Source organism: Lathamus discolor, chromosome 1 (assembly GCF_037157495.1).
Source record: "Lathamus discolor isolate bLatDis1 chromosome 1, bLatDis1.hap1, whole genome shotgun sequence".
Taxonomy (NCBI): domain Eukaryota; kingdom Metazoa; phylum Chordata; class Aves; order Psittaciformes; family Psittacidae; genus Lathamus; species Lathamus discolor.
The window spans coordinates 155779737-155807401 of NC_088884.1; the positions used below are offsets into that span (position 1 = coordinate 155779737).

At 39.1% G+C, this 27665-nt stretch overlaps 1 protein-coding gene across 2 annotated transcripts in view; it reads right to left on the bottom strand.

Moving 5' to 3' along the window:
• HTT (huntingtin) overlaps positions 1 to 22765 on the bottom strand; it is an 82702-nt gene extending 59937 nt beyond the window's left edge. For both annotated transcript variants that reach the window (XM_065660247.1, XM_065660237.1), the window contains exons 1-12: positions 22410 to 22765; positions 16050 to 16133; positions 15528 to 15648; positions 11775 to 11834; positions 9728 to 9807; positions 9173 to 9311; positions 8797 to 8938; positions 7210 to 7388; positions 6518 to 6722; positions 5597 to 5644; positions 2286 to 2366; positions 1515 to 1873 (exon numbers count right to left, since the gene is read on the bottom strand). In XM_065660247.1, coding sequence (XP_065516319.1) covers positions 1515 to 1873; positions 2286 to 2366; positions 5597 to 5644; positions 6518 to 6722; positions 7210 to 7388; positions 8797 to 8938; positions 9173 to 9311; positions 9728 to 9807; positions 11775 to 11834; positions 15528 to 15648; positions 16050 to 16133; positions 22410 to 22510 — 1599 coding nt within the window. In that variant the 5' untranslated portion in view covers positions 22511 to 22765. The remainder of the gene's footprint in view (positions 1 to 1514; positions 1874 to 2285; positions 2367 to 5596; positions 5645 to 6517; positions 6723 to 7209; positions 7389 to 8796; positions 8939 to 9172; positions 9312 to 9727; positions 9808 to 11774; positions 11835 to 15527; positions 15649 to 16049; positions 16134 to 22409) is intronic.
• Between the last annotated feature and the right edge of the window lie 4900 nt (positions 22766 to 27665).

Sequence of the window (27665 nt, forward strand, 5' to 3'; positions counted from 1 at the left end):
AGACTACTAAAATGGACACTTCCAGCAGTTTGACCCTTGATACCAATGCAATATATAGGCAGTATGTCGATGGAAAAATAAGCATAAAAGGCAATTCAATAATAACAGACCAAGTAAAAAACTTTAAATTTTCAATTTACTGGAAGACAAGATACTTTTTCAGTTACTCCTTGCCTTTACAAGCACCTGGAAATTGTTCCTTAAAAAGCTGTGTGTGTGTAACTGGGACAACCACTTAGTCAATTACAAAAACTAATGTTAATTGTAATTACTGCTTGCAAAAAGTATGTAAACTGACATCTGCAACAATCTGACAAGAATTTTTGTCAATAAACACAACCTATCAATAAATGTCTTCTCACTTTAGCCTCTGCACTGCCTACGTTTAATTCGGAGACTGAGCAATCTTCATCACTCCTTTTGTTCCTAAATCCTCACAGCCGCAGGAGTATTAGGAAGAAGTTCTTTACTGTGAGGGTGGTGAGGCAGTGGAACAGGTTGCCCAAAGAAGTGGTAAATGCTCCATCCCTGGCAGCGCTCAAGACCAGACTGGACACAGTCTCAGGTGACATGGTCTAGTGTGAGGTGTCCCTGCCCATGGCAGGGGGGTTGGAACTAGATGATCTTAAGGTTCTTTCCAGCCCTAACTATTCCATGATTCTATGTTCCTATCATAATTGCAAATTTACCATTTTTTGTAGTGGTAAGAGATTATTACTCTTCCAAAATTACTATCAGCAAACTTCAGCCAAAATTTTTAGAATCTTTGAAAAACAGAACTGAAGAAATTTTAAGCATTCCCCTTTTTTACATTTCCTGCTCTTGCTCCCAGGAATTTCAGTTTTGCTGGTTTTATTATAACTTCACACTTGCTTGAGGGAAATTTATTAAAATACCTATACTGGATGCACATTTCAGGTGTTTTATTAGATATGTAACCACTACATGAGTAAATCATGCAGTAATGCTCAGTATAGGAGAAATCATTACAATGGAATAAAAGGATAAAAAAAAAAAAAAAAAACAAGAGTTGTGTTGCCAACTGAAAAAGCATAGGCAGGAGACAATGTGAAGCATTAGGTTCCAAAAATATTCCTCTATCATTCCAAATAGACTGTTCACCCTTTAACACTTCCATTAGTCCTCCTGCACCAAAATAATTATTAATATACCTCTACAAAACAAAGGATAGGCTACTAAGAGGATATATTTACGCCAAGCCTTTGATATTGACATTCCTCCAGTGAGTGACCATTGGTTAATGCCTTCATATGACCTACCCAGTGAACACACTGATTACAGCTTTGTAGTTTTTAAGTGAAAGTGTTAAAAGGAGGTCAAGCTCTCCAATAGAGGTGTGAGCTGCTGACCTTTCCATTGTTACTAGCTGAGGATGGAAAAGTAGAAGACGAGTAAGTAGATGAATCCAAGTCTGGGCCCTCCATGGAAGAGCTCTGAGACATGTCGAGCCCCTCAGTAGAAGGGGATCCCCCCTCTGCCTGTTGCACACTTACAATTTCAGAACTGTCCGAAGGGGTTACAGCAGAGTCTGGACCTTCTGTAGTAGTCTGAGAGCTATCACTAACTGGTGAGGAAGCTTGTGTACCATCATTCAGGTCCATAGTGGGATCTGACTGGACAGCACTGATCTGGCTGGAGCTTCGACTAAGAACATCATCTTCTCCTTCAGTAGCTGTACTTGTCAAATCACAGCTTGAGAGGTCTACAGAGTCTGACTGCAATGTATGTTGGGAACGTGGCTGCTCAGTGATGATATCATGTCCAGTAGGATCAGTTGAACTCCCTGCTGACCCAGCTGTTGATACACCTGATGAAGAAGCTAGTTCACTGTTTATCTCACCCTTCATAGAAGCTGCAAAACATAGGCATTTATGAGTCAATAAAGTGTTTAAACTTGTGTTTCAGTTGATATGGATACCACATACTAAGCCATACATTAAACTAGGCTAAGGAAAGCTTATAACTAAACAGTTAAACTACAGGCAGGGAAATAAACATCTGTAAAATGCCATTCCAGCTATACCAGTAGCTCAATAGGACAGCCTATCGATTAAAAAAACCCAGGCAGGCAGTCAACTTCATTAGGTAAGTATATGTTTTAGACCCAGGAGTATTTATGGTTTCAGTTTTACTAGCCTCTCTTTTGAGTGTCTGTCCACTTCCCAGTGGCCGTTAACATATCACTTTTATATTTTAGACAGAGCAATAAAATAATGGATTTGTAATATAACACGGGCTGACTGCACTGCTGGAAAGCCAGCTACCTGCAAATGATGCAGCGCTGACATCTGACCGGGTTTCAGGATCATCCTCCAAACCTTCTTCTTCACCAAGAAGTATTTTACCTGAGAAGTAATGCAAGAAAAACCTTAAGTATTCCAAAAATATAGTCACCTTGAAATGCTGAACAGTTGAAGACAGTTGGATGTGATTGTTATCTAAAATTATTCAAATAATTTTTCAAATCTATGACAGGCAACTGACGGAAAAGAGAAAGGAATGAAAAAAGTGAATATCCAGTCCCTCACCATCTGATTAGGAGAAAAACAGACAGTAGTGACAAGGAAATACAGTTAAGTAATTTTATTTAACAGTGTAACCATTCAGGACCTATGACCTTAGTCATTCTAGTTTATTTTTGTTGACTATGTTTAAGATCCTATTAACTTCATCAAGTATGTCCCATTACTAAGGGCTGGATACCTGGCAACTGGATGTCTGCCCTCAATTCAAAAGGGCATTAAAGCACTACAAGTAATAGAATACATAACCTCTTCCTCCTTCAGGCTATGAGTATTATCAAAGGCTACTTGCAGTCTGGGGCTTGGAACTCCAATAACAGAATGGAAAATGCCTAGGGGGAAGAGCAGCACAGACCAGAAACACAGGACAGCATAACTGGGACAGGGTGATGAACCATGGAAAACAGCCAAGGACGAAACAAGGCAAAAATCTTCAGAAAGTATTTTGCCACAGAAAAAATGAGAACCACTTATAACCTAAGACAATCATCACAGAATTCTCTTAAAGACTAGTACCCATATTTTAAATAGAGGCAGTGGAAAGAGAAAGATAGCTGCAGATGCACACTTCCTGGGAGCAACCAAGGACACAACTGCACTGAAAGGTCTGTAAATGGGACAGGATACAGAGTGCAGAGCTACTGAGCCCATCCTTCTGGCTCTCACATGTCACATGCTGAGACATTAAGATTCGTAATAACCACTTTGAGTTATGCCTGTTTTGCAATTTACAATGAGCTTCACTGGTAGTCTAAGATTCACTATGCAAAATGTTAATGTTTTGATAACTCTAGGTGAATTCTTTCGCATCTAATTTAAGCTACCAGGGGATAAAAAGTATTAACATATTTTTCTATTCATTTCTCTATCACAAGTGCTTTCATACGTAGCAGTAACATTGTGCAATTGTCTTGCTCCAAAAAGTACCGTTTACACTATTCAAACCTGTAAGGCATAAAAGTAACCACGCCATTATCATGTATGCTCTACATAAAATAACAGCAATTGAGAGCTACAAACTCCTACGAAAGAATGAGTAAAATACTGCTTAGAGTTCCCAACTAAAAGCAGTTTTCACTATTCCCTCATATTTACATCCATCTCACTGAAACAAACCAGGATATTCTTCTGCTTTCCACAGCTGAACACCTTTAAAAGTAAGTGGAAGAGGAAAGCCTCTAAAAACCACTTGTTAGGCACATTAGGCTTTGCCTGTTCATGAGTATATAAGCAAGTTGCATGATATTCCCCAGTACTTGGAAAAAACAAAAAAAACCCAAAACAACAAAGCCCAACAGTTAAGATGCAGAATACAGGTTTTCATTTCAAAATGACTTTTCAGACTTTTTTTCAAGTAATTTTCTGCAGCTGAAACATAAACCAGCATAGACCAGTTGCTCAAACCTAAAGTTGGTCTGAAGCAGTAAGTCTGAAAAGACATTGAATATCTGAGTTATGTTAGGGTCACAGATTTCTGTAGATAAGCCTCACTTTACACCCATACACACAAAGGTGTATTACAGCTAAAGAAGCTTCACCCACAGCCAACAGCAGAAGCCTGCTACTTTATACGTAGTAGTCTGCAACACAGCATCAAATAGGGACTGGGAATAAGCTTGATTTTCTCCTCCTTTCTACAACACAGAGCAGCAGGAGATGAATAATTCATAACTTGAAATTCAACCTATACAAAGCAGAAGATTGTGAACACATTTCTTCAAACTCGTTTATGCCATTATTTTAGACCACAAAATCTTCATACAATGATCTTGAGAGAGGAAAGAACCTGATAACTCATTCGTTTTCCCACTGAATGAAGAAAAGGTTAATGCTTCAACACGTACTTTAATCGAATTTGCATTATTATTAGCACTTCAAAGTCACACTGAAGACTACTAACGATTCAGAATACCAAAATGATGACTTACAATTTTTCATTTCAAAGCTTTATGTGTCATACTGTGATCTGTTGCATTTTGTCTCACCTTTGGATGCTGCAGCAATATCTACTTTCAAAACACCCTTTCCTTCACATTATTGTTTCTAACCTAGAAATTATCACTGCATTCATAAGAACTATTTCATTGAGCTTTAACCACTATTTCCCATTTTTGGTATGTTCTTTAAGCATTAGGAGATTCTTCGCAAAGATAGCAGGAGGTATTTGGAAAGACTGTAAGCTAGTTGCTGTTAACAGGCCTTAAAGTTTGTGTATTCTTACTTAGTCTTATTTTAACTCCAAGTTTTTCTTTTCAGCATTATACATATCTCTTTACTATGCTTGCAGTAAGTGCACAATACTCATACATAGTTCCACTGCAGCAGCAAAATTTTGCTCACTTAAAACAGGCACTGAAACTGTTATACAGCTGTATCTAGAGTAATTCTAGTACTGGTATGACTGGTTTTAAGAAAAATGTAAACGTATACCTAGATATTCAATACTTTTGTACACAAAATGGGAAAAGAATCCTTCAGAACAATTACTTAAAATCCTGCAAAATTAATTACCTATTGAAAGAAATGAAAATATCCACAGTAAGACACAGAGTATAGAATTAGAGTGAACAGCAGAAGAAAAAGAAGCATCATACCAAAGCATGCAAACACACACATGCACTAAAGAATTAAAAAAAACAACCAGGCCTAACCAAACCAGGAAAGTTAACTATTTTGTGAGTTACATTAAATGTTAAGTATTACCATCAAAAGGAAGAATGCCCTGTTTAGAGGTTATTTTTAGATGTGCTCTTTAAAAGTGAAAATTGCATCAATATTCATCACCATAATTTTGCCAGTGAACTACAGCAAAGAAAAAAAAATCATACTGCTTTGAATAATTTTAGAACATCTTGATTGCAGTATCAGAAATCACATGAGGAAAATTTACACTGCTTTAGGCTCAGTTGATCACACAAAGGCAATTGTGAATGATGACCAAAGCAAGACAATGAAGTGGGGACGAGGAAGAAAACAAACCCGACCCCCCAAGGGAAAAAAAAAAAAAGATCAGAAAGGAATGCAATTAAAGATTTGGTTTTGAAAATAATCACCTTTAGGCTTTCTTGCAAGAACAGGGCTGCATGAAGACCCCCCTCCAGCTGCAAATCACAGAAAGTAACACATCAGGGCAAAGACAGAGCTGCTGAAATCATGAAGGAATTCTAATAGCCACAAATGGGAAGGAAAAAACAAAAACAAAACCAAACCCCAAAGCCAGGAAGAAACAGCAAACTTGCTGCTTTTGAAGTCCAAATTTTTGAGGTCATTCACCATCAAATGACTTCTTTTTCTATGCCACTTGTGCAAAGTTTGCTTTTTAAAAAATATGCTTTAAATTCCACTCCTATGATTGCTTTCAGCTAATGAATAACCTTCTAATAGCAGCAATATTAGAATGATCTGTTAAGTCAGTACAGGAGTCCTTAAGAAATCCAATCAGAGACTGAGTCTTTTGAAACAGGTCAGTAGCAGTTAAGAGAGAATTTTAGTAACATGCATTTCACAGACAAGAACACTGACAGCTGATTTTAGCAGTTACAGGTAAACTTAAGTCATGCTTTAATTTCATGCTGGTTTGGTGTTCAGCAAGAAGCTCTCAGTTAATATAAATTCTGATTAGATCAGCTTTTTATGAATCACAGTTGTCAGCTGCTGGGTGAGAACAGTAATTTTGTGAGGAAAAAAATTAAATCTGTCACCACAGTTAACTTGTTCTGTTTAACCAAAAAACCCAATCAACATGAACTGTATGAAATACTTTGGAGTTTGTCTTAACTCAATGGACGTATACCCACTTAAAGGAAGGATGGAAAGAAACTAACTGTACCTGTGGGGCAAAGGGTGGGGGGAGAGTCATGCAGAACTTTACACATTTCATTTTATCCTTCATACTTTTGGCTAACACTGAGAAACAGAGGTGGTGGTGTATGTTTATCTCTTTTTTACTTGAATTACCAGAAAATATAGCTTACCTATAAGTTCCACTATGCTCCCACTGCGGCTCCTGCTGGCACATTCATCTTTGGATACACTGACCTGTGCAATGCCCCCTGAAGCAGTCAGGGCATGAAGAAGTTCGGGTGGTGGTGTTCTAAAGAGCTGTTGCAATAATTCTAAAGCTCCAGTCACAACATTATGGTCCTGATGCTGGGTGTAATGCAGAGTCAGTTCATAAACCTAAAAGCCAACGAAATATTGGAGTTAAGTCTCTATGAAGACACAACATATTACGTTTCTTCTCACATACCACATTAAATTTTAGTGGTGCATTAAAAATGACTGAAGTTTCCTATACCTAATCTTGACCACACCCTTCCAAGGAGAAAATGTAAATTAATTGTAGCCATTTAACTGCCTTTTTGGTAGAAGCCTGTTGTTTATTTTTATAGAAGGAGGAATTACATCAAAGAACACCATAACGATTATGAAGTTCTTTAGATACTTTGGGAGCACCCAACAAGCACCGCTGCATTTTCTCTGGAATTTCTGGTCTTTACTTATCAGTAATTCCAGTCTCTAGACCAACTATCAATTACCAATATGAACAGGAATTTGAGAAAGTAATCCAGAATTCATCAATCTAGTGCTGTTTCATACATGAAAGATCTGTTTCTTTTCCTTCCAATTAGCAGTCTTCAGATTAGGATTCTTATTCATATTTTACCTGTATGAGTTGTTCTGGTGAAGGCGAAATCTCCGTTTCTTTTCTTGTTACGCCAAAACTGCCTTTCAGGCTGGTATCCTTTACTTGTTGTTGCAATAAAGGTATGAGATACCTTAGTGTAAGTAGAACACCCAGGATTAAAAGAGTAGGATGATCATCTTCTACAGGAACCAACAAGCCTGGGGGCAGAAAGTAGATGAATGACTTATTGACAGTGGTTAGTTTCAATACAAATGTTATTTCATGTGGTCCATAACAGCTTTTTAAAAACAAACAAAAAACATCCAAATACCTAGAAGCAATTAAAGAATGCTTTCTAAATTCAGAAACATTTGAAAATAGGCATTATTTAATATTCCTGACAAGCACTTAGGCAATGTGGGAGAATGATCAGAGGACCCTGTCTCACCTTCCCTGTTAGCTACCTCTTTCACTCAATAAAAACACACAGAAGAATTCTTATTCATAGTACCTGACACTGCCTCAAAATGATCAAGGCTGTCTTGCTCCCCTCCTCACCTGCTTCCTCTCTTCACCTGGCAGTTTAATTAAGGCCCTCACATACACACCACTATCCTAATGAATGACATTCACACTTTTGCCTCCTCCCTCAAATATTGAGAACAAATATGTTATGTAAGAAAACACAACCTTGTATTAAAAAACAAAACCCCAGAATCCATTAATGGAGTTCCTATTCGTGCTCCTGTCTGAATTCAGTACTATTGCCAGGACATCATAAAACATCACCTTTGAGGCAGCTAAGAACAATGTGTGCACAAAACTCCACCATTTTCAAGTCACACAGAGGGAAGTCACTAAGGAGCATCTGAATTTTTCACATTCTTAGAAAAAGCAAGGCCAAGACAATAATGCTTTATCATCTGTTGCCCTTCCTTACCTCTCCTTTTGCAATACAGTCTACATAGTAAAGAACCCCTCAACAGTAACAAAACAGGAAAAAAAAGTTTCCACTCCAACCCAGGCATGAGATGTAAAACACCCCAAAGACAATGCAAGCTTCCCAGCCAAAGAAATATAAAAGCAATAACTGACACAAAGTTGTATGTTTTTAAATTAAAAAAGTTCAAATTTAAAACAAAAAGAAATTTAAAAAAGTAATAAAAATCAATTTCTGGTCTAAGTTAAGTTTTCAACAAAGAATCTACATGGTGGTACCTCTAAAAAAGGCTACAGGGTACGTCTTCATTGCCTAAAGAATAGCAGTCACACTGTCCACCTCAAGACCTGCTACCCTAACAGCCAAGCTCCTAAACAACGCTAGTCTTCACAGCTTCCTGAGCAAGCCCTTCCAGCATCCCTCAACCTCCTCATTTTCCAGCAGGCTACTTGCTTCCCTAGCTTTGTCTGCTTCTTTTCAGCACTACTGAATTAGCATTGCAGCACATGGATATAAATAGCTTTAGTCATATCTTCATCTAACTTAACACAAAATAGAGAAAGCATTGGCAGTGTAACTGGTATCCTTGCTACGCCTAAAAACCTCTCACATATGAAAAGTACCTTCCGTGGAAAAAACTTCATGTTACTTACAACTAAAGCAGTATCTTTTTTCCTGAATCTTACCTAGAAGTACATTCAATAACCAGGCATAAAAATACTGTGTTCTTCGTGAATGCTGACAGATGCTCACTGTTGATCCTGCCGCTGTTCGACGGATAGTAGGGGAACTGGATTTAAGATTAGCTATGAAAGCCTTCAATAAGACCTGAAAACAAAGATACATCGAGTTTTCATAACAAAGACAGAAGTGAATTAAGTCAGCAAATGTATTCTTCATTTGCTTAAAGCATTACTTAATGTACATCAAGTAAGGGCAACTTTGGCCTCAATTCAGCCTTGCAGGAGTAACACTGCTTTCTGTAACATCTGACTGATAATGCTGATAGCTTACTGTGCTTTGAGACAAAACAGGGAGCACTAGTAGGTTAAAGAAAGATACCTTAATTTCATTGTCATTCGCAAAGTTGCCAAATGCTGCCATGATTTTTGGTATTGCTGCAGCCAGTGTCTCTTGTACAGACTCCTCGGGTCTCTTACTTATTCGCGTTAGACAGGGCAAAAGGTTCACTAGGTATGGCCTAAGCAAGGAAAAGGAGAAAAACTAGTTTGAGATCAGAACCACTGTACCCATTTAAACATTTTAACATTTATAACTCATACGCAAATTCTGTGGTGTTACTAAATGGTAGAAAATGTACCTGTTGGCTGCAAAGAATGTAGGAGAAAAAAAACCAACACAATAGTCTTCTGAACACAATTTGCAGATATTAAGGCAGAACTAAAGAATACACTGAAAAAAATACAAGTCATTGTCTTCACAAGTTTTTCCCTCTCTTCCCCCAGAATCATGTACAACACAACTAAAACTCAGCTAAAAGAAAATCAGCTAATGAAATACAGCAAAATCAGACAGAAGAATGTGACAGGAATTTTTCCAACCTCCCAATTATACATTTAAAACTTCAGAACAGTAACATCTTGTTACTGTGTTTACCTGCACTTTTGAGGCCGAACTAGATGGGCAAGCTCAGCAAATCTCCACAGTGCAGCACGTAGACTTCTGGAAGCACCATTCTAGACAGAGTATGTAACTGTTACATTTCATCAAGCAAAACCATTTCCTAAAGAATACCTATAATACACAGTAGTACACAGTTTTATACAATTTACTGAAAAAGATAAAAACGTAAGGTGTCTGGAAGCCATACTTTTCCTTTAGCCTAAAGGAAGACAAGTCGGCTCTATGACTGGCTTCTTTTTTCTAGCTGGTATTAGGAATTTTCCAAGTGACCCAAAATGAGTAATAAGGACATGAAGAAAGAAAAGGAAATGTCTGAAATCTCCACTCTGCTGAAATCAGCTTAAAATACCACAGAGAAAAACATCAACCAACAAAGAAAAACTGATGATATCAGAGTCTAAAAATCACTTGAACACTTGCGGAGATCTAAATGCAGCACCAAATTGACAGCAGTGGAGATATGCAAATAAACAACGCTCAGCTCCTGAGCACACCAAAGGAAAGAATCCCACATATTGACCTGTATCTTTTCGTAATGGCTTGTATCCTCAAGTTTAGTATGTGCTTGTCTGTACTGACACCTCCAGTTGAGTACCTGACTTAAACCCAATACCTTCAGACCTAATGACTAAGTATATAGCACAGCTCTTTCATATTGCTGGAAGTATAGAAAAAACTATGGAAGAGATGTCTATGAGAAACTGCACACCTAATGGAGTTGGAACCTAACCAAAATGCTTCTCAAATCAAGTCCTTCTGAAGAGCTGAGAAAGTTAGAAACTGTCATTTCTTTCTTATTTCCTTTAGCTGGTATATCAAAGGCTCACGGCCTTCTCAGCATGACAAGCAAAATCTTGCATCTGAATTACAAAATGTGCATTTTTCAGGTTAACAGCCAAACAACAGATTCTGGCACGGCCCCTGAAGTGATCCAAGCGATGCACAAACAAGATTCAGTCTGCTGTGTGCTTCTGTTATGCCTGCTATTTCTCTTGCCTCTGCCATGAACCTGAGAGCAACAGATGAAGCACATGCCACTTGAACAACCAAATATTTCCTCCTGCACCTGGTAATGGCATGCAGAAACTTTAGAGCAAGTTTTGTGTACCTTGGTTGTTTTTTAATTAGTTAGATATCTGTTCCTATAACCTCAGAAATCTTGCATAACACTGAGGTAAAACAATACAGTAAAGATAATCATACAGAGCCTACAAGTAGTCCACATCCAACAGAAGAAAAGCTATCCCACTGATTTTGTTATTTATTTGATTTTCTAGAGTTCTCTCATTCCCAAAGAAATACATACAGAAAGTAACAGCATTACTGTCTGACAACACACCTATTTTCTCTTTATACAAGCCATGCTATACATTTAAGGATGCAAGAGACATGATTTCAGTGATACTGTCCTGAACACAGCACATTTCTTTTGTAGTCATATACGTCAAAAAGGTTGTTACTAAAATTCTTCCCATGGACAAAATTAAATTGTGACTTTTGGTGCAAAAAGCCATGCTCCAGTGTTTTTACCTATGCTTCTTGCAAGAGCTGTAAGGACACATCACACATTCACACAGTAGTTAAAACTTGTACCAGGTCACTTCAGGTCTTGATCAAATGAGTCCTCCAAGAAGTTATGTCAAATTAAAAAGGTCACTGTCCTCTACCTACTTTTCACCACTTTTTAGCTTGAAGTCATTCTTTCCAGCTCAGTCAGTGGAGTAACATCATGAATACGCCTTATTCTTTTGAGTGCAGAATCATGAAGGTTAACTCAGACTGCTGCTCACACCAAATGCTCACACATTTTCTGCCAGATAAGCTTTCAGGAGTGGTTAAATCTAAACAATGAGGCCAATAGCAAGGAACTGGGTAAATTAATGCTTTTAACAGTCACAAATCCTTCTAAAGTGAAGCTCTGTCCTTGATCTTAAAAGACGTACATGATTTATTCACACATTTCAATATACTAAACCAGCTACTAAATACCGTACTTGAGAACAACAGGAAAGAAACTCACCTTTTTAATCTCTTTATACAGTTCTAATTGTAACCTAGGAAGACTGGAATCCATCAAAGCCTGCAATAAAATGCATTGAGAACATACTGTTATCAGAGGGAAGGCACTTTACAGGAACAACATTACACTTGCAATAAAATAGCTTCCAGAAAAAAAAAAAACAAAAAAGCACAGAACCATCTAACTGCCCCTGTATTTTTTTTGATGTATAAGCAGAAAAGTGCTAAATATTTAAGAGAGACGCCTTTATCTTTCACACAAACATAAAACAGAAACACAGACAAATTCCACAAACTCTAACAGTTATTTGCAGTTAATATTAACTGCTTTACCCATTCTACCTAAAAAAGGCCATATGGGATCAGACTACAAGCAGAGCCAACCTAATGCGCTTTCTGGCAGTCTCCAGGAATAGATACTCATGAATAGAATATTAAAACACAAAAATAGTATTCAAAAACAGCAAGAGGTATTCCCTGCTATACATCCCCACCATCAAGTAGCCTCCTACTACTTCTCAAACTGAGGCTCTATTTGTACTGTTACCTTTAACAGCCCTTGAAAAACCCTTCTTTCTTGAATCAGCCTATTTTCTGCCTCCATGTATTACCACAGGGTGTTCTAGACACCAGAAGAATTGCATCCCAGGATTTAATCAAGCATACTGCGAGAGAGCATACACTGTAGTTTGAACCCGCAGTCTGAATAAGACATAGGGTTTATGAAATTAAAGTAAGTGCTGAGAAGTAGTAATTTTCTGTTCACTTCAACTCAATAATTCTCCCTCCATCTTTAAAGCAGCAGAGAAGACAAGAAATATTAAAATAGTTCTGCTACATGTAATCCCTCCCTATGGAGTATTTTGTACGCTATGATTACTCTCTCCCTTCTATATTCTTCCTAACACATACTACTATTTATGAACATTTCCATCAACACTTCCTAAGAAAAAAGGAGAGCTTCATACAACGTGCAAGTACCTACACCGGGGATTAATACAGTGCTACTGTGTTCAGTATTTCATTCTTTATTCCTTGCCCAGTTTTTTAATTTTTCATCTGCCTTCTTGACCACCAACCATTAAGATCACATCTACACAGGCTTACTCATAATGACTACAGAATCTTATGTGGCACATACTGATGTAGAGGCCACAACTGTTTCAGCATGGTCAGTAAAGTGCCTGTGGCTCCTCCAGACCATAGTTCTCACATCTTAAAACTGTATTCCCCTCAGTTATACCAGTCATTATAATAAAATGATATTACCATCCCCAGAAAAGTCTTACGTGTTTTATAGTTTTATGTTGCACTTAATAGTAGGGGTAATTGTGACAAGTGCTGAGATGACAGGAGGTAAATACCACTTCACAAAACTTAGTGACTTTATGAGTTCACTGCACTTGTATGCAAGTATACCGAGCAACACAAAAAGGCTTGAGCTACTATTTGACTTCAAGGGTAAGTTGTTCTTATAACACACTCAACTGGAGCAACTCTTTTTACTAGTGTATACCTATATTTTTAGCAGGCTAGAATCTAAAAAGACTATGCTTGTAATGTTTTCCAACTGGAATGACAACTCTAAATTACTACAAATAATAAAACCCAATTACTGAGACCAACTGTACTCCAATCTGTGTGAATAGTCCCACCAATATAATTATCACATAGTATACAACAACACTATACCTCAGCTTCAGAAACAAGGCAGTTTGGGTAACACCTTAACTGCAGAAACCCGATTAATTCCCAATTTAGTATTTTTTCTTTTAAATAAAGTTATCACCAAAGCTTTTTAAACTTTGAGCCATTTATGCTGTCTGTCAGGTTCTGATGGGAAAATGATACTTAAAGATGACCTACAGAGTGTTTATCTAAACTTACTTTCTATTTCAGTTTACAGCCTTGCCTATACAAGTGTTTGCATTTTTATTATCTTAATGAGCATAAACTCCAGACAGACACACAGTTACACAAGTAATACTTACATGTATATTCTTATAATTAAAGAGAAGACATAAAGCAACTTTTTGGCAACAGAATTAGTCTCTAAAATGCCTGAGGTACTAAAAAAGCTGAACGTTGACTAACATGCAAGCTTAGGAGCCTGACGCCTCTGTTCCACTCATCATAAGCAGCACTGCTGCTACTTGCACGACCAAAAATAAAACTGTGTATCTTTTTGTCTCTGCATTTATACACGAGAGAGCATCTGCCTAAAGACAAGGTTGCTTCCACACAGCATCAAACATAGAAACAGAACACAAACTATGACCAGCTTTGTTAACAGTCAGATACATGTATGTGGTTGGAATATAGTAGCTACTACCAACTTCACAGCTGGGACCAACTGGCAAGCTTAACAACTTATGGAAGATTCCATCATTTAAAAATCACTTTAATCTTAAAAACAAAACAGAGTACCATTCAAATATTTGAAAGAAAAAAATTAAGGTTGTTCAAGTGATCTTGAAACATGCCAGAAAACAACAATATGAAATAGATCAGTGAGTTAAAGAGGTCAGTTTTATATCAGGCCTACAGAAGAGTTTGGTGGAAAGAAAGAAGGAAGCCTACATTCTTTCGAACAGTTTCAGAGCATCTTTTAAAGTAAATTAAGTTACATAATGGTGTATGCAATTCACAGAGTGCTAAACTTCTGCAAATAGGAAAACATTTAAATCAGAATTAATAGATCAAAGTGCTACATGGCAAAACAACAACAACAACAAAAAAAAGCAAGAAACACTTGCACTTCCTTATTCCCCATCTTTGTGGAATATACTTCATTACCAGTAAGCTTTCTCCATACAACTTTCAGCTACAAGCTCAACTCCCCAAACTTAATTCATTCAGAAAGCTACAAATAAAACTTAGAGAGAAATCCCTACAGCAAAAAAAAAAAAAAAAACCAACAAAAACCCGACATTTTGTTTGCTTGCTTCTGCACACCCCTTCATGCTAAGGAATATTATTCGCGTTTTTCTAAAGCACTTGAACTTTGCATCAACTAGATTCCTCACGCAGGTCAAGTATCGCAGAAAACAGGAAAAGGGGCGGGGGGGGGAAACAGGTAGGTGAAGGTAAACCCGTCCTGGAAGTAGCAGCTCACAACAGTGACTCAGAAGGTTCATTTTAAGAGACTCTGAATCATTATTTAGACCTTGCCTGACCTCATATGAATGCCCACCCACTGTTCTCCAACAAGCCCTTCATTCTGGATCACAGTAGGGTAATGAATAATCTCCAGAACACTGTATTTATCCTAATTGTTTCCTAAAAGCTCCTCCCTCCAAGGCTAAGCAAATCACACTACCTGAGTTACAGCACACTACTAGTTTGGAATGAAAAGCCACTACAACCTTTAGCCAGCTTTTTAATAATACTTGTACCTTTTCTGTTAACTATCTTTATGTTTACAGAACATTACTAGAGTATTCCTCCCATAAACAAAGATGATTTTAGACAAGCCCACACTCTTGTTTTGGTTAACTAGAAGAGAATAAAGTTAATGAATAACTGAAGCAAAGTGATGAATGGCAGGCAACAAGTTAAAATAGCTTAATCTGGATACAAAAAGCTCTCCTAAGAGCGCATATAGAATTTAATAGAAAAGCTTGCTTAACCTCTTACATTACGAGATATTGTTAAGAGTCAGAGCAGCAACTATAAGAACATCAGGCTGAATTCAAACAGGACACTGCATCAAGAAGAGGTAAAACCCGATAGTACAGTATATAGAAGTTCTTACTTTAATAACTTTATTAAGGCATTCATCAGCAACCATCCGGACATCAGATTCCGCATCCTCACTGCAGAGCAGAAAGAGTTCCATAGCAATCCCCAGCAGCTTCTGAAATTCTGGAGAATTTCTAAATAAACAAAACATTAGAAAAATTACAGTGTGCATTATAAAAAAGAGAATACAAATACTATTTTTGAGGGGGGATCATAATCCAACTATACATACATTACACATAATTACACAAGAGAAGACTTCCATTGGATTGAAGCACTTCATTAGGAATTGGGAGATCATATACCTGCTCTTTCCTACATAATCTGGCAAGGTATCTGACCTCTGTACCTTAGTTTGGCTGAGGCAGAATACCAGTGCTTAAACAAAATTACTTTGGGTTGGTAAAAAGAAATTGTGCTATTCCAGTTTTAAACAGAAGTTGAACATTTTAAATCAGCCATTACCAGGAAGCCCCCAAATAACAAACACCCCAAAGCAGCTATTTGTATTGATGCAATTAAGACATTGGCTTACCTTAAAGACTGAGCAACTATGTTTTCGCATATTGTTAGGCAATGATTTACTCGATCTTTCTTGGTAGCTGAAAGTTCTTTCTTTCTAAAAGAACACAATGATAATGGGTCTGAGATGAGACCTGAACAGTGAGCAGAGACCAGCTAAACATTCTTGCTAGAGTAGTGTCTAATGGTTATACAAGAATAACATGCACTCTTCTGGTCATTATATAAACAGCCCTATACCAACTGAGCATAGTCCCAGCACTTCATATGCTAACTGCTGCTGAGAGCATACAGGCACACAAGCAAAGGGGAATACAATGTGGGAGAAGAATGAACAAGGAATACTGTATCAATTCCATAACTTTGAGTGAAAAATACTGGAAAAACAAAACTGAAGAATGGAGTTAACAGAAAAGGAAGGAAAAAGCGGAGCACTTAGAACAAAGCTAAAATAAACAAACAAAAAGACTGGGGAAAATAAGCCATGAGAACAACTCTTGAAGTTACAAATGCCAATTTTAAGATGATCTTCCTCACACATAACACCTGAGACTTTTTTTTTGTCTGGCGAGTTCTTGAAATTTAAAGAGTTCTACTAAATCAACCATTTTGTATCTGAACTGCAATTCTATCATATGCCATACTCCAAGTGGTTTTGTATTTATAAAAGTAGCAAAGCTCTTGGCACAGCGTATGTCCATCAAGAATAACATTCCTATAGTAACACTTGGTATAGTCCAGCAAAGATCAAGCTCAGTCAACTCATAGCAAATGAGCATAAATGAAGAGAATAAAATTCACAGAAGAATGTATATCTACAAGCGATGCAGACCACAATACGAAAAGCTTCTACTTAGCAAAATTTAACATTCACTTCAATATAAGTGCCTACAACCCTTTACAGCCATGTCTAAACCAGAAGCTTCTTTTCTGCTCCAACTCCAACAAAGGGACTGAAAAAAAGAGATTCACAAGTATGAGATTGCAATTATATTTCAGTCTATGCAGCGTCTCCTAATCTCAAATTTGCTGACACTGAATCACCTCTAGGAAAGCAGATGTTGCTTTTAAATAATTAACCAGTAGCAATACAGGTCCTACACTGCACACCCAAAGGCACCTCTCCTGGGTCTGTTTCACAACAAGAAGGTACCTGGTCCTTCACTCACATTCACTGACAATCTTCCCTTTTGTTTTCCAAGTGAACATTGATCATTTGTATTTTTAGCATTTAATTCTGTCTTAGTGAACAATGGTAAAACCGTCAAAAGGAAAACCAGTGTTTCTGAACTAGAAGTTCGAAAACTTGTATGAACAGCCTCGAGTTACATTAACAACATTAAGGACCAAAAGCAAGTAGCCAACAAGCACATTAAATAAAGCTACTCAACGTTTTGAAGACTTAAGCTTTAATATTTGAACATTTAAGAGCTTTAGCTCAAATAATAGTATCTTTGAAAAAAAGTCATTCTTTGCAAGTACCCCTGCCCCTTTTCTTCCTTCAAGTTGGAAGTGGGGGATTGAAAAGTGTTTCCTCCTAAACTTCAGTTTTTCTCCCAAGGATCCTCCCATCTCGTTCCAGAAATTCTTTCCCTTTTTAGAAGTTTAAGGAATAGTTCTGAACAAATCCATTTCTTCCATCATAATCTGGCAGTATTTTGTTTAAGTAAGCATCAGTGCTCCCCAAAGAGGATCTCTTTTTCGGTGTGTGTTCACAAGCAACTGACACAATACAAGTAGCCAATCTGAATTAGATCAAATACAAATGTCCTTCCCTCTATCTTGAAAAAGCACCAGAGAGTCTTTAACAGAACTTTCAGATCACCTCTAACAAAACAGTGAATACTTCCTAAAATGTCCAACTTCCCAAGTGCAACTTGAGCACTGTCGATGTGAAAAGGCACCTAAAAAACTGAGTAATTTTAACTTATAATTTTATCTAGCACTGCCCACATCTCTTTTGAGCATAATTTTCAGTATACATTCACCCCAATAGCAGGACAGACACATCAGAACTTGCCCATAAGCTCATGACTTCAGACATAAAACACATTAAAAATACTGCTGAAAGCAACTGTTTTCAAACATTCTTTATTATCTACCCATAGCATAGCCCCAAGCAAGATGGCAGCAGTGTTCAACAGCACTCAGACTAGTACAGATCAATCTCTCTGGCAGATTTCTGTAAACAGAAAGCTCATCTAATGCTGCATCTATCACCTCACTGAAATAAGTAACTTAAAACAGCCCTGCCTAGAGAAAATTTTATGTGAAAAATTGCAAGGATTGCATGTAGGTAACAAGTTACCATTTAAACTGAAATAACAGAAACCAGAAGTGAGGACTAGAAGTTAATATCCAAAGGGAAAGAATAACAAACATGAAACCAATCTTTCATCTGCCATTTTGTTATTCAACTTCCCAAAAGAACAGCCTTTCAAGAAATGAAAGAAAATGTGGAAGGCAAACAGTTAATGTACATTGTGTGCACACATTTTCTGTGCCTACAGAGGCAGAAGGATCACAGAAAAGTATCTTAGAGATAGAACACATGATTTTTTTATTTAAAAAAGAAAAGCTCTACTCAGAAGTGTTATGAAGCCTTCGGGCAAACTGCTGATGAGCATACTCATGGGACAACAACAGCATCACACATTTCTTAGAAGAGAGCTGAAGTAGCAAGCCCCAAGTGTAAGGTCATTTCAGTTTGATGAATAACAGAAGGCAGGAGATACTGGAAGCAGCAGTTAGCTACAGGAAAGCTTCATCTCACACGCAGAGGAGTTTAATCTTCTGCATACTTCTACAATCTCTAGCCAAGAATATTAATAAACAAGAAAACCAGCAAGAACAGATAGTTTCACACTCCTAAGTCCTGATGAGGTGGTTACAAAGGGATGCAACCCACTGATGCTAATTTTTATTAGGCCTTGGAATTAAGGATATGTAAAAAGAATACAGAAGCTCCAAAAACAAGAAGTAAAAAAGGAAACAAAAAGGGCCAAGCCAAATGGCTTGACATTAACCTAGAGAAAAGTAATGGAAAACTGAAAATATAAGTAATATTATAATTACTATTATATATTATACAATATATATTAATATTATAATAGTAACAACAAAAAGAAGCATGAGTGGATCAACAAATAAACTCACCCCAAAGATGACAATAACTTCAGGCAATGTGTAGTGACACAGACAGTGCTGGACAGTCAAGTTAACAGGTCTACCACACACCCTTAGAAATGAATTCCAAAACCACCTATGGACCACCACTGACAGGCAGGGCAATATGCAACATCCGTGCAGTTTGTGTGGCCTTCAGTTAAGCAAAAATTCATCATACCTCTACATATAGCACTGATGAAACCAATCTACAACCATAGCTTCACAATAACAACAACAAAAAAAAAATCAGAAAAACCCATTAGTATAGAAAAATGCATCTTGCTGGAGAGCACTTCGGCTCTTGCAGCACCTTTTGTTGTAAATGTAATGGTAAGAATCAAACACAAGACGTCAAAATAGGGCCCAATTAAAAATTATTACAGTAATAGACTATTAGAACAAGTTGACAAGAGAAAAGGTGACAAATCCACCTCTGGATTAATCCAGTCAAAGCTAAATAATTTATCCAGAAGAAACTTCAGCAAGTCATTCTCTCAGCCCACTGCTAAGAGGCAAAATGAATAAAACATAACATATAGGATGATGTGTGATGGTCCATCTGCTTTTTAGTTTCAACTGAATAAACCCTGAATTTTTACATCATACTAATCCAATTTTAAGTTAGTGGGAGCTTTGTAATCCAAAATGCCCAACTAGAACCAAACCTTAAGAGTCTGAAAAGACTAAAAATAGAGATGGAAGAAAATAAGGTTCCTCGGCAGAAGGGTACAGAAGAAATATGACGACAGATAGCCCAACCTAAATTTTCATTGAAGAAAAAACCAACAACAGATAAGAGGGCCAGAAACTGAGGTCTGACTGTGATTATTGCTGATTAAAATTTCTCAGAACAGAAAAAGCTCTTACCTTCTTGGTAAAAGCTTGAATTCAATATTTTGATTTAAAAGAGTAAAGACAGGATATCAGCTTTAGCAGCAGTTCAGAAGTTGTGTTACAATGAAGTGTTTTCTCTACCACAATCTCTGTGATCATAAAAGATTTCACAGCAGGAGACAAACAGTCCTTGGTAGGACTTTTTCACTAACCAGATACAGAACACTCACTTTCTACCAAAAATACTTAAAAGGCCATTTTTGCCTACTCCAACAGGTAATTTTTATCATTATTATTATTAATCATGTAGAGGTGATATTTTGTTGTAATTTAAGGTAGCTCATTTTGGGAGGAAAAGAAGTAGCGGTGGGTAGTTAACGCTGGTTTCATTTTTACAATAGAAAAAAAAGTCCAACAAAAATGTCAACCACAACTTGTAACAATGAGATTACTCTAGAATTTGAGGAACAACAGCTTCTCACTTGTCTAATTTAGGTGATAGGACTACTTGGATCCAGTGGACAATGTCAAACTGCTATGCAATGAAACAATGATCAAACCAGTAGCATTTTATGCTATTCACCAACTAATTTACTCTTTCGTTACGGACAGGTAAGCTTATAACAATAAGGAGAATGACAGGAAGTGACCAATCAGAACTACAAGATATTTAAGTGCTATTTGTACAGAACTATAAAGAAGATGAACACCTTTCCCAAATACACAGAAGACACAGAGACAATTTTCCTTTCCAGTCCATTTCAATCAGAAGCAGACAGTATTGTGAATTATGCTCAAGATGTCACCTGGTATTTCACTAAAACTTGGGGAAAGTTCAGCAAAGACTGCCACAATATCCTCTTCTCATAGGCTTTTATGGGGCTTAGTGCTGTTACTGAATTTGTACAGCTCCTGGGGGCATGCACCATCAGCTTTCTGAAAATAAACAGCCTATTTTTAAACATGAAGCAAAGTCAACAAGGACAACTACAACCCTAAATTTTTAATGTTTTGAGTAGAGCAGGCCTAAATTCAGACCCCCAAACCAAGCCTGACATCCCTCAGCAAGCATGGCAAGTAATTGTCAGGACTTTCTCTTGAAAAACCATGATCTATCTCAGCAGCAACTTTCTAGATAGTTTTTTTGGTTTTTTTTTCAACTACATACAGCAAATATTGGAAATAGAATCATGGAACGGCTTGGGTTGGAAAGGACTTTAAGATCATTTAGTTCCAACCTCCTGCCACACACAAGGACACCTCACACTAGGCCAGATTGCTGAAAGCCCTGTCATATCACCCAAAGTACTAGCACAAAAAAATTGCATGTAACAGAGCAATTAGTCCCTGCAGACCAACAAGGCATTTAAAAACAATTAGCTCATAGAGATGATTTTTTTCCATCTATTATGCCCCAAAAACATGCACTGAGATTGTTTGAGACAACACTCTCCAAAGAGTATCAACCATCACAATTTAGTTGGCATTTGTATCAAAATCTACTGTGGGAGCAGGTGGCCATGAGCCCAGCTCCACTGCTCAGCATCCTCTGCCAAAACACTATGAAACTGCCAATTTAGAAGTTACCTGGTCCACAACCCTTCTGCTTCTCCTGTCTCCCCAATAGCCAGAGGAAAAGCAACAGTATGACTCATGTATTTATCCTGTAAAAATCTTAGTGTCCGTTCACCTGCTCGACAGATGTTATTTTTAGGGGACCTAAATGCCAGGGCAGCACTGTGGTCCTGAACAGCTCCTTGTCCTCCAGCAATTCCTACCGAAGGGAAACCTGAATCCCTCATGAATGTGATCTGCTTGTCCCTACTGCTTAAGAAACCGACAAACTAATTCCTCTTTAAATTTCTACACAACAACTTATTAGACTTTAAGTTTGTCACAAACAGACATCCACGTCAATTCCCCCCAGATGCATTAGAGCTCAGACTTTACCTTTAGGCTTGGAAGAGGGAAGCAGAGGTGCCTTTTTTTCAGCAGAGTATTAGCTGAAAGGAAAGCCCTCCTTCCCAGAACTAGCCTGTGAAACCCATACAGCATTACTGCACCTCCTGTTTACTACCCGTACTGCTGCGTTTCTCTATGTGCTTTCCCACAAAGTTACTCCTAGACCAAACTTAAGTAGAGAGGAGGCAGCTCTCCAAGACTCGTCCACAGGAACAGCCTCCTGTCAAGGACAGGGAAGCACTCCGGGGAGAACCTTCGGCCCTGCCGGCAGGCCGCCGCTCCGGCTGCCAGGTCTCCAGCGGCCTGGAGGGGCGGCCTCGTCGGGGCAGAGCAGAGCAGAGCAGAGCAAGACAGGGCACCGCTGCAGGGTTTCAGGAGCCCTCCCGATCCCCAGGCGCGGGTCACTCACGGTCTCTGGAGCTGCTCCTCAGGGATGGCAGCCGGACCCTGCTGCTGCTGGAAGGAGCGCAACGACTCGAAGGCCTTCATCAGCTTCTCCATGGTGGCCATGTCCGCTCCGCCCGCGCCGGCAGCACCGACCCGCCGCTCCTCCCCGCCCTCTCACAGTCGCCCGGCGGCGCCCGCCTTCCTCTTCGCAGGGCCTTGCTCTTCCTCCTCTCCTGCTCGTCCCGGCCTCGCCCTGTCCCGCCGGAGACAGCCGAAGCGCCGGAGCCGGCTCAGGCCGCGCTGCCGGTCACTGCCGCAATGAATGAGGGAGACACCGTAAGGGCCCGCTAGCGCTCCTCAGCCGCCCTGCCGCCATCTTTAGCCCGTCCCATCAGCCCCCACGCCGCTGTCCTGCCCCCGCCCCTTCCAGGGATGCCCCGCCCACCCCGGAGGATGGTCTCCACCCTGGGCTGGAGGCGCGCACGCGCGTTCCGCACCCCCGGCCTCCCGTCGGGCGAGCGCTGACGGGCGAGGTAAGGGGCGGGCATCAAAGAGAGTGACAGGCTCACTGAGCAATCAGAAACAGGGATCCGCCCCTTCCCGAGCGCCGTGCAGCAGGGAGGTGCCAGAGCGTGAGGATGAAGGGCGCCGGGTCCTAGAGCCCGCCGGCCGGCGGCAAAGTAGGAGACCACTGCCCCGCCCCGGAGCGCGGTGTCGGCCCTGGGAGCCCCGGGCAGGCTCGCTCCGCCCGTTGGTCAGTGCCCGCGGGAGCGGGTGTCGGGGCGCCGTGGGTACAGGGCCTGCTGCCCCGCGCCCTTGCCCGCGGTCCCGCCAGAGGCGCTGGAGCAGCGGGAGCCGGACGCTTACCTTGGCGGCGGGACCGGCGCTCCCATCCGATCCCGGGCAGACACGTTGTGCAGCCCTACAGCACGTACTGAACACGGTACTCACCGGGCACGGTGTACAGCATTTTAGACCCTTGGTCCCATTACAAAAGACTTAACTAAAACCAAACCAATAGTATTGTGAACTTTCCAACTACAGCCACCAATTTTAATATGCGTAGTTGCCAAGTACACGGTTTAAATGATAGCTGGTGGGAACGGGCGCTTAACTTGTATCGCAAATATACGAAATTGGCTCCAGTAATGGAAATGGGGAGGTGCCAGATTATTTTCCGTGGTACCCAGTGACAGGATGAGAAGCACTGGCCATAAGCTAAAACACAAGAAGTTTTGTCTCAACATAAGGAAGAACTTCTTTATGTTGAGCGTGGCAGAGCACTGGAACAGGCTGCCCAGGAAGGCTGTGGAGTCTCCTAGTCCGAAGACATTCAAAACCCTCCTGAGCACCTCTGTAACCTGCTCTAGGTGGCCCTGCATTGGCAGGGGGCTTGGACTGCATGATCTCCAGAGGTGCTTCCTTGTAAGTCTGTGACTTGTAAGAAAATAAACGCATAGTAATGACTTAATATGAATTTGGTTATTGCGTGCAGGATGGACAAAAGAAGGGAAGGTCACGGTCTTTGGGTATTCAGGCAATGTAAGTCATGAAAGAACCACCCTACTGCTCATGTTCCTGGCAAATAGACAGCATGAGTAACAGTGCTCTTGCCAGTTTACTTTACTAGCACATTAATAAAAGATGAACCATTTGAGACATTCCTCCAAAAGTAAACCTATCTACAGTACTGAAAGCAATTCAACTTTGAGCAAACCCTCTATTTAATTATAAATGTGTAACAAAATTTGAGCTTTTAAGGTAAAGAAAGTATTTTCCCAAATTATTTTATACTAAAGCTTGCAGAGAGTTTTCTCTGGAACATATGGGCCATCATGAATTTTTTATTTAGCAAATGATACATGAAGAAAGATGACAGCATAGCTGGAATACTGCATACACTGCGCGACAACTGCCTGTGCCACTCCACAGTTGGAAATAAATATAAGCACATTGAAAAGAGCATAAGCTCTTATCAAAGATTAAACAGGCCACCAACCAAATCAGTCTTTGCAAACCTGTCTTGGAGCTTTAGATGAAAACAGGTATCAGGCCCCCAAGGGCTGCTGACTCACCACAGAAATGACAGGGCACAATCCTCTTCCTTCTCCTCTTCTTTCAGAATTGTACTGGCAGCATTAACTATGTGTTGGGGTGCCTGGAAGAGAACTCAGGGCCATCATATTTTTCTTCAGCAAGTACCTTATCGGCATATTCTCCCAGTTCAGATTTACTGATCTGTGGTTCTGCAAGTATCATGTCACTGATCCTGTTCAAACAGCAGTCCCACAGAGAGCTGCACCGGCAAAAATAAAGTGATGTAAAACTGGCAAGGAGCAAGAAAAAGCAGGCAGGGTTACAGAACTGGCATTTTTGTAAAGCCGTCATTACCACAAAGAAAAATAAAATCACAACTTCAGTGGAATAACAGTGAATACCTAAAAGGTTACATAGAATTTAGTAGATGACTATTAATTCATCTCAACCTCCAGGAGAAAGAAAGAACGAACAGGCTTTAACTTGTCTGCAAGACGTATTTGAACATCATGAATGTGACCACAAACTACCTAGGTATAGGTTATCTCTTGCTCTAATGTTTTTAATAACAGGTTGGACAAAGACACTAAGACTATTTTTTGCCCCGTGCTGCACTCACATTTAAGCAGCATTCCCGCATGTCCACAAGCAATTGAGCAGGTAATTGGTACTATTCAGTAATCCAAGAGACTTTATGAGACTGCTGGCCCATGTCATTTGACCTGCAATAACGTCGCAATCTGCAATATGTCACAGCATGGTTATATCATTGTTAAAGTCACTTATAATTTGAAGCTGGTTTGTATAGTCATTGGGTGCTTAGCCCTTCAACTCATCAAACAACAGTGAAAGCCTTTGCATAAAGAGGACAAAACATTGGAAATATAAGCAGCTCACTGTTGAAAAGTATTTTATATTAAAATACCTCCCAAACCCACAAATCCAATTGTCAAGGTATAGATTCTCTCAAGGAGAGGGAAATCTGGCTAGTTACCTTTGGCAATAGTATAAAACTGAATATGCATGATAAGGCTGCTGATGACAAGCTGCAGCTCCTATTGACTGCTCTTCATTCACATTTATAGTGTTACCACAGTAAACGTGTTGACAAAAACAAGCCCATCCTGACAAGTGTCTTTTCACACGGAAAGGTATGTAGAAATCAGACCATGAGATAAGGTATCAACTGAGCAAATACAATAGAGCAAGGGCACTTTTTCCTAGATCTGACAATCTGGTAAAGATCTTATGGCACGTAATACATGTTTTCTCCTTCAATAAATTGCAGGGTTTTCTGTTTCAAATTACAGTTTTATTTATCCTGGCTACCATGGTAGACATGGTAAAGAAATCACATTAGACAGTAGTACATGTGGTTGAGATAGGCGGCAGTGTTTTGCTTTTATTTCAGGAATAACAATACTAGAACATCCAGGAAAACAGCTCATACACAAACAGTTCAATGGTTTGAAGATACCGACACTAACACGTCACGTTGAACAATCAGCCTCACTATACTTGAACAGCATTCTGGTGTTCTGGACACATGTGGAACATGAGAAAATTTACCTGCATCTCATGTGCAAAACTGAAATGATACCATAACAACAAATCTGAACTAAAAGAGGATTGTACATTCAGCAGAAGAGACATCAGCATCACCAAAATGAGCCAGGCAGGTAATTAAAATCAAAGGAAACATAAAATTTAGCTTTAAGATGCTTCCCATTAGTTCTTAAATTTTAACTCAAATGTTTTTTATTACTTCCTAAAGAGAATTATTTTCTGAAAAATCTACACTAATATGAAAGGATAATTCCAGTGTTAAATTAGTGTAATATTAAATTGTGAACCAAAGCAAAATCATATTACTTTTGTTGACTTCAGTAACTTGTAAACAAGTACTCTCTGTTTGGACAAATAGCAATGAGAAGTTTCTTACACCAGTATTGTTTGAAAAATAATTTAAGTGCATTCTAAAAATGGATTTTCAATTGTTTTTAATAGATTCAATCACTGATTTCTCAAATTAGGCAATTTTATTTTGAGATGGAGATAATTCTCTTTCATAAACAAAAACCTTGGGATCTATTGTTTTAAAAATTATTTGGAAAAGAAAACCCATACAGTGTGTTCTATTAAAGGCTCAGATTTGTCGATAGCACTCTCTGTTATGGGAATACCATAGTTTTTTTCCTATTTATCTATTATTAGTAGTAATTAGTATTAGTAATTAGTTTTAAGTGCCCATTTTTTCAACTCAGACTTTGTTTTGTTGTTGTTGATCCAGACACATAAAACCATCCCTATTATGAACACTACACCTCTGGGAAGAAAACAAAAGCTGACTTTTTTGATATAGGAAGATAACAACCCTGACTCATGAAGATTCTATTCTGTTGGTCACAACATTCAAAAGCATTAAGTAAACCAGTAAGGTACAGGTACATGTTTCACAGTTTCTGAATTACAGATTCATGAGGTATGCACAAGCAGACATTAAGACTTACATATAGAAATGTTTGGAAACAGAAGCCACAGGAAAGGAGGATTCATCTCATGCAAGTAACTCTCTGGAATTCCATAGGTCTTTCCAAATCTTGCATCAGTAGAACAAAGCAGTTGGGCTGTTGGATTGTCTCACTGCTATTAAAGCCCTTTACACATGGATCTAGAATCTGAATTCACAGTTATAATACAGTCACACTGAATGATTTTGTGGAAATAAAAAGTTACTTAATTGGTAGACACAACCTGCTGCCTTTTCCCTTCTTTGTCTCGGCTGTCCTGCAGAAACCAAGAGCAAAATGTGCATTAAATTTATCACACCACAATATTTTACTTCCAGGTGTTCTTCCCTCTCCTTACCCTTTCCCTGCTTTCAAAATACATCTCCAAGCTACTAATACTCCAGTAAAGAGATTTAAGCAATTGTCCTGGGTTCACCAGTAGCCATTTTTCTCCTTCTTAGTAGCTGGTGCAGCACTGTTTTTTGACTTCCAGCCTGGGAACAGAGCTGATAACACCGATTGTTTTCAGTTGTTGCTAAGTAATGTTTGTTCTGGCTAAGGACTTTGTGAGTCTCATGCTCTGCCAGGGATGAGGGGAGATGGGGAGGAAGCAGAGACAGGACACCTGACCCAAGCTAGCCAAAGGGGTATTCCATACCACAGTTCGTCATGCCCAGGGGGGTAACTGGGAGTTACCCAGAAGGGCACGGGCTCTCTTAGTGGTGGGGGGT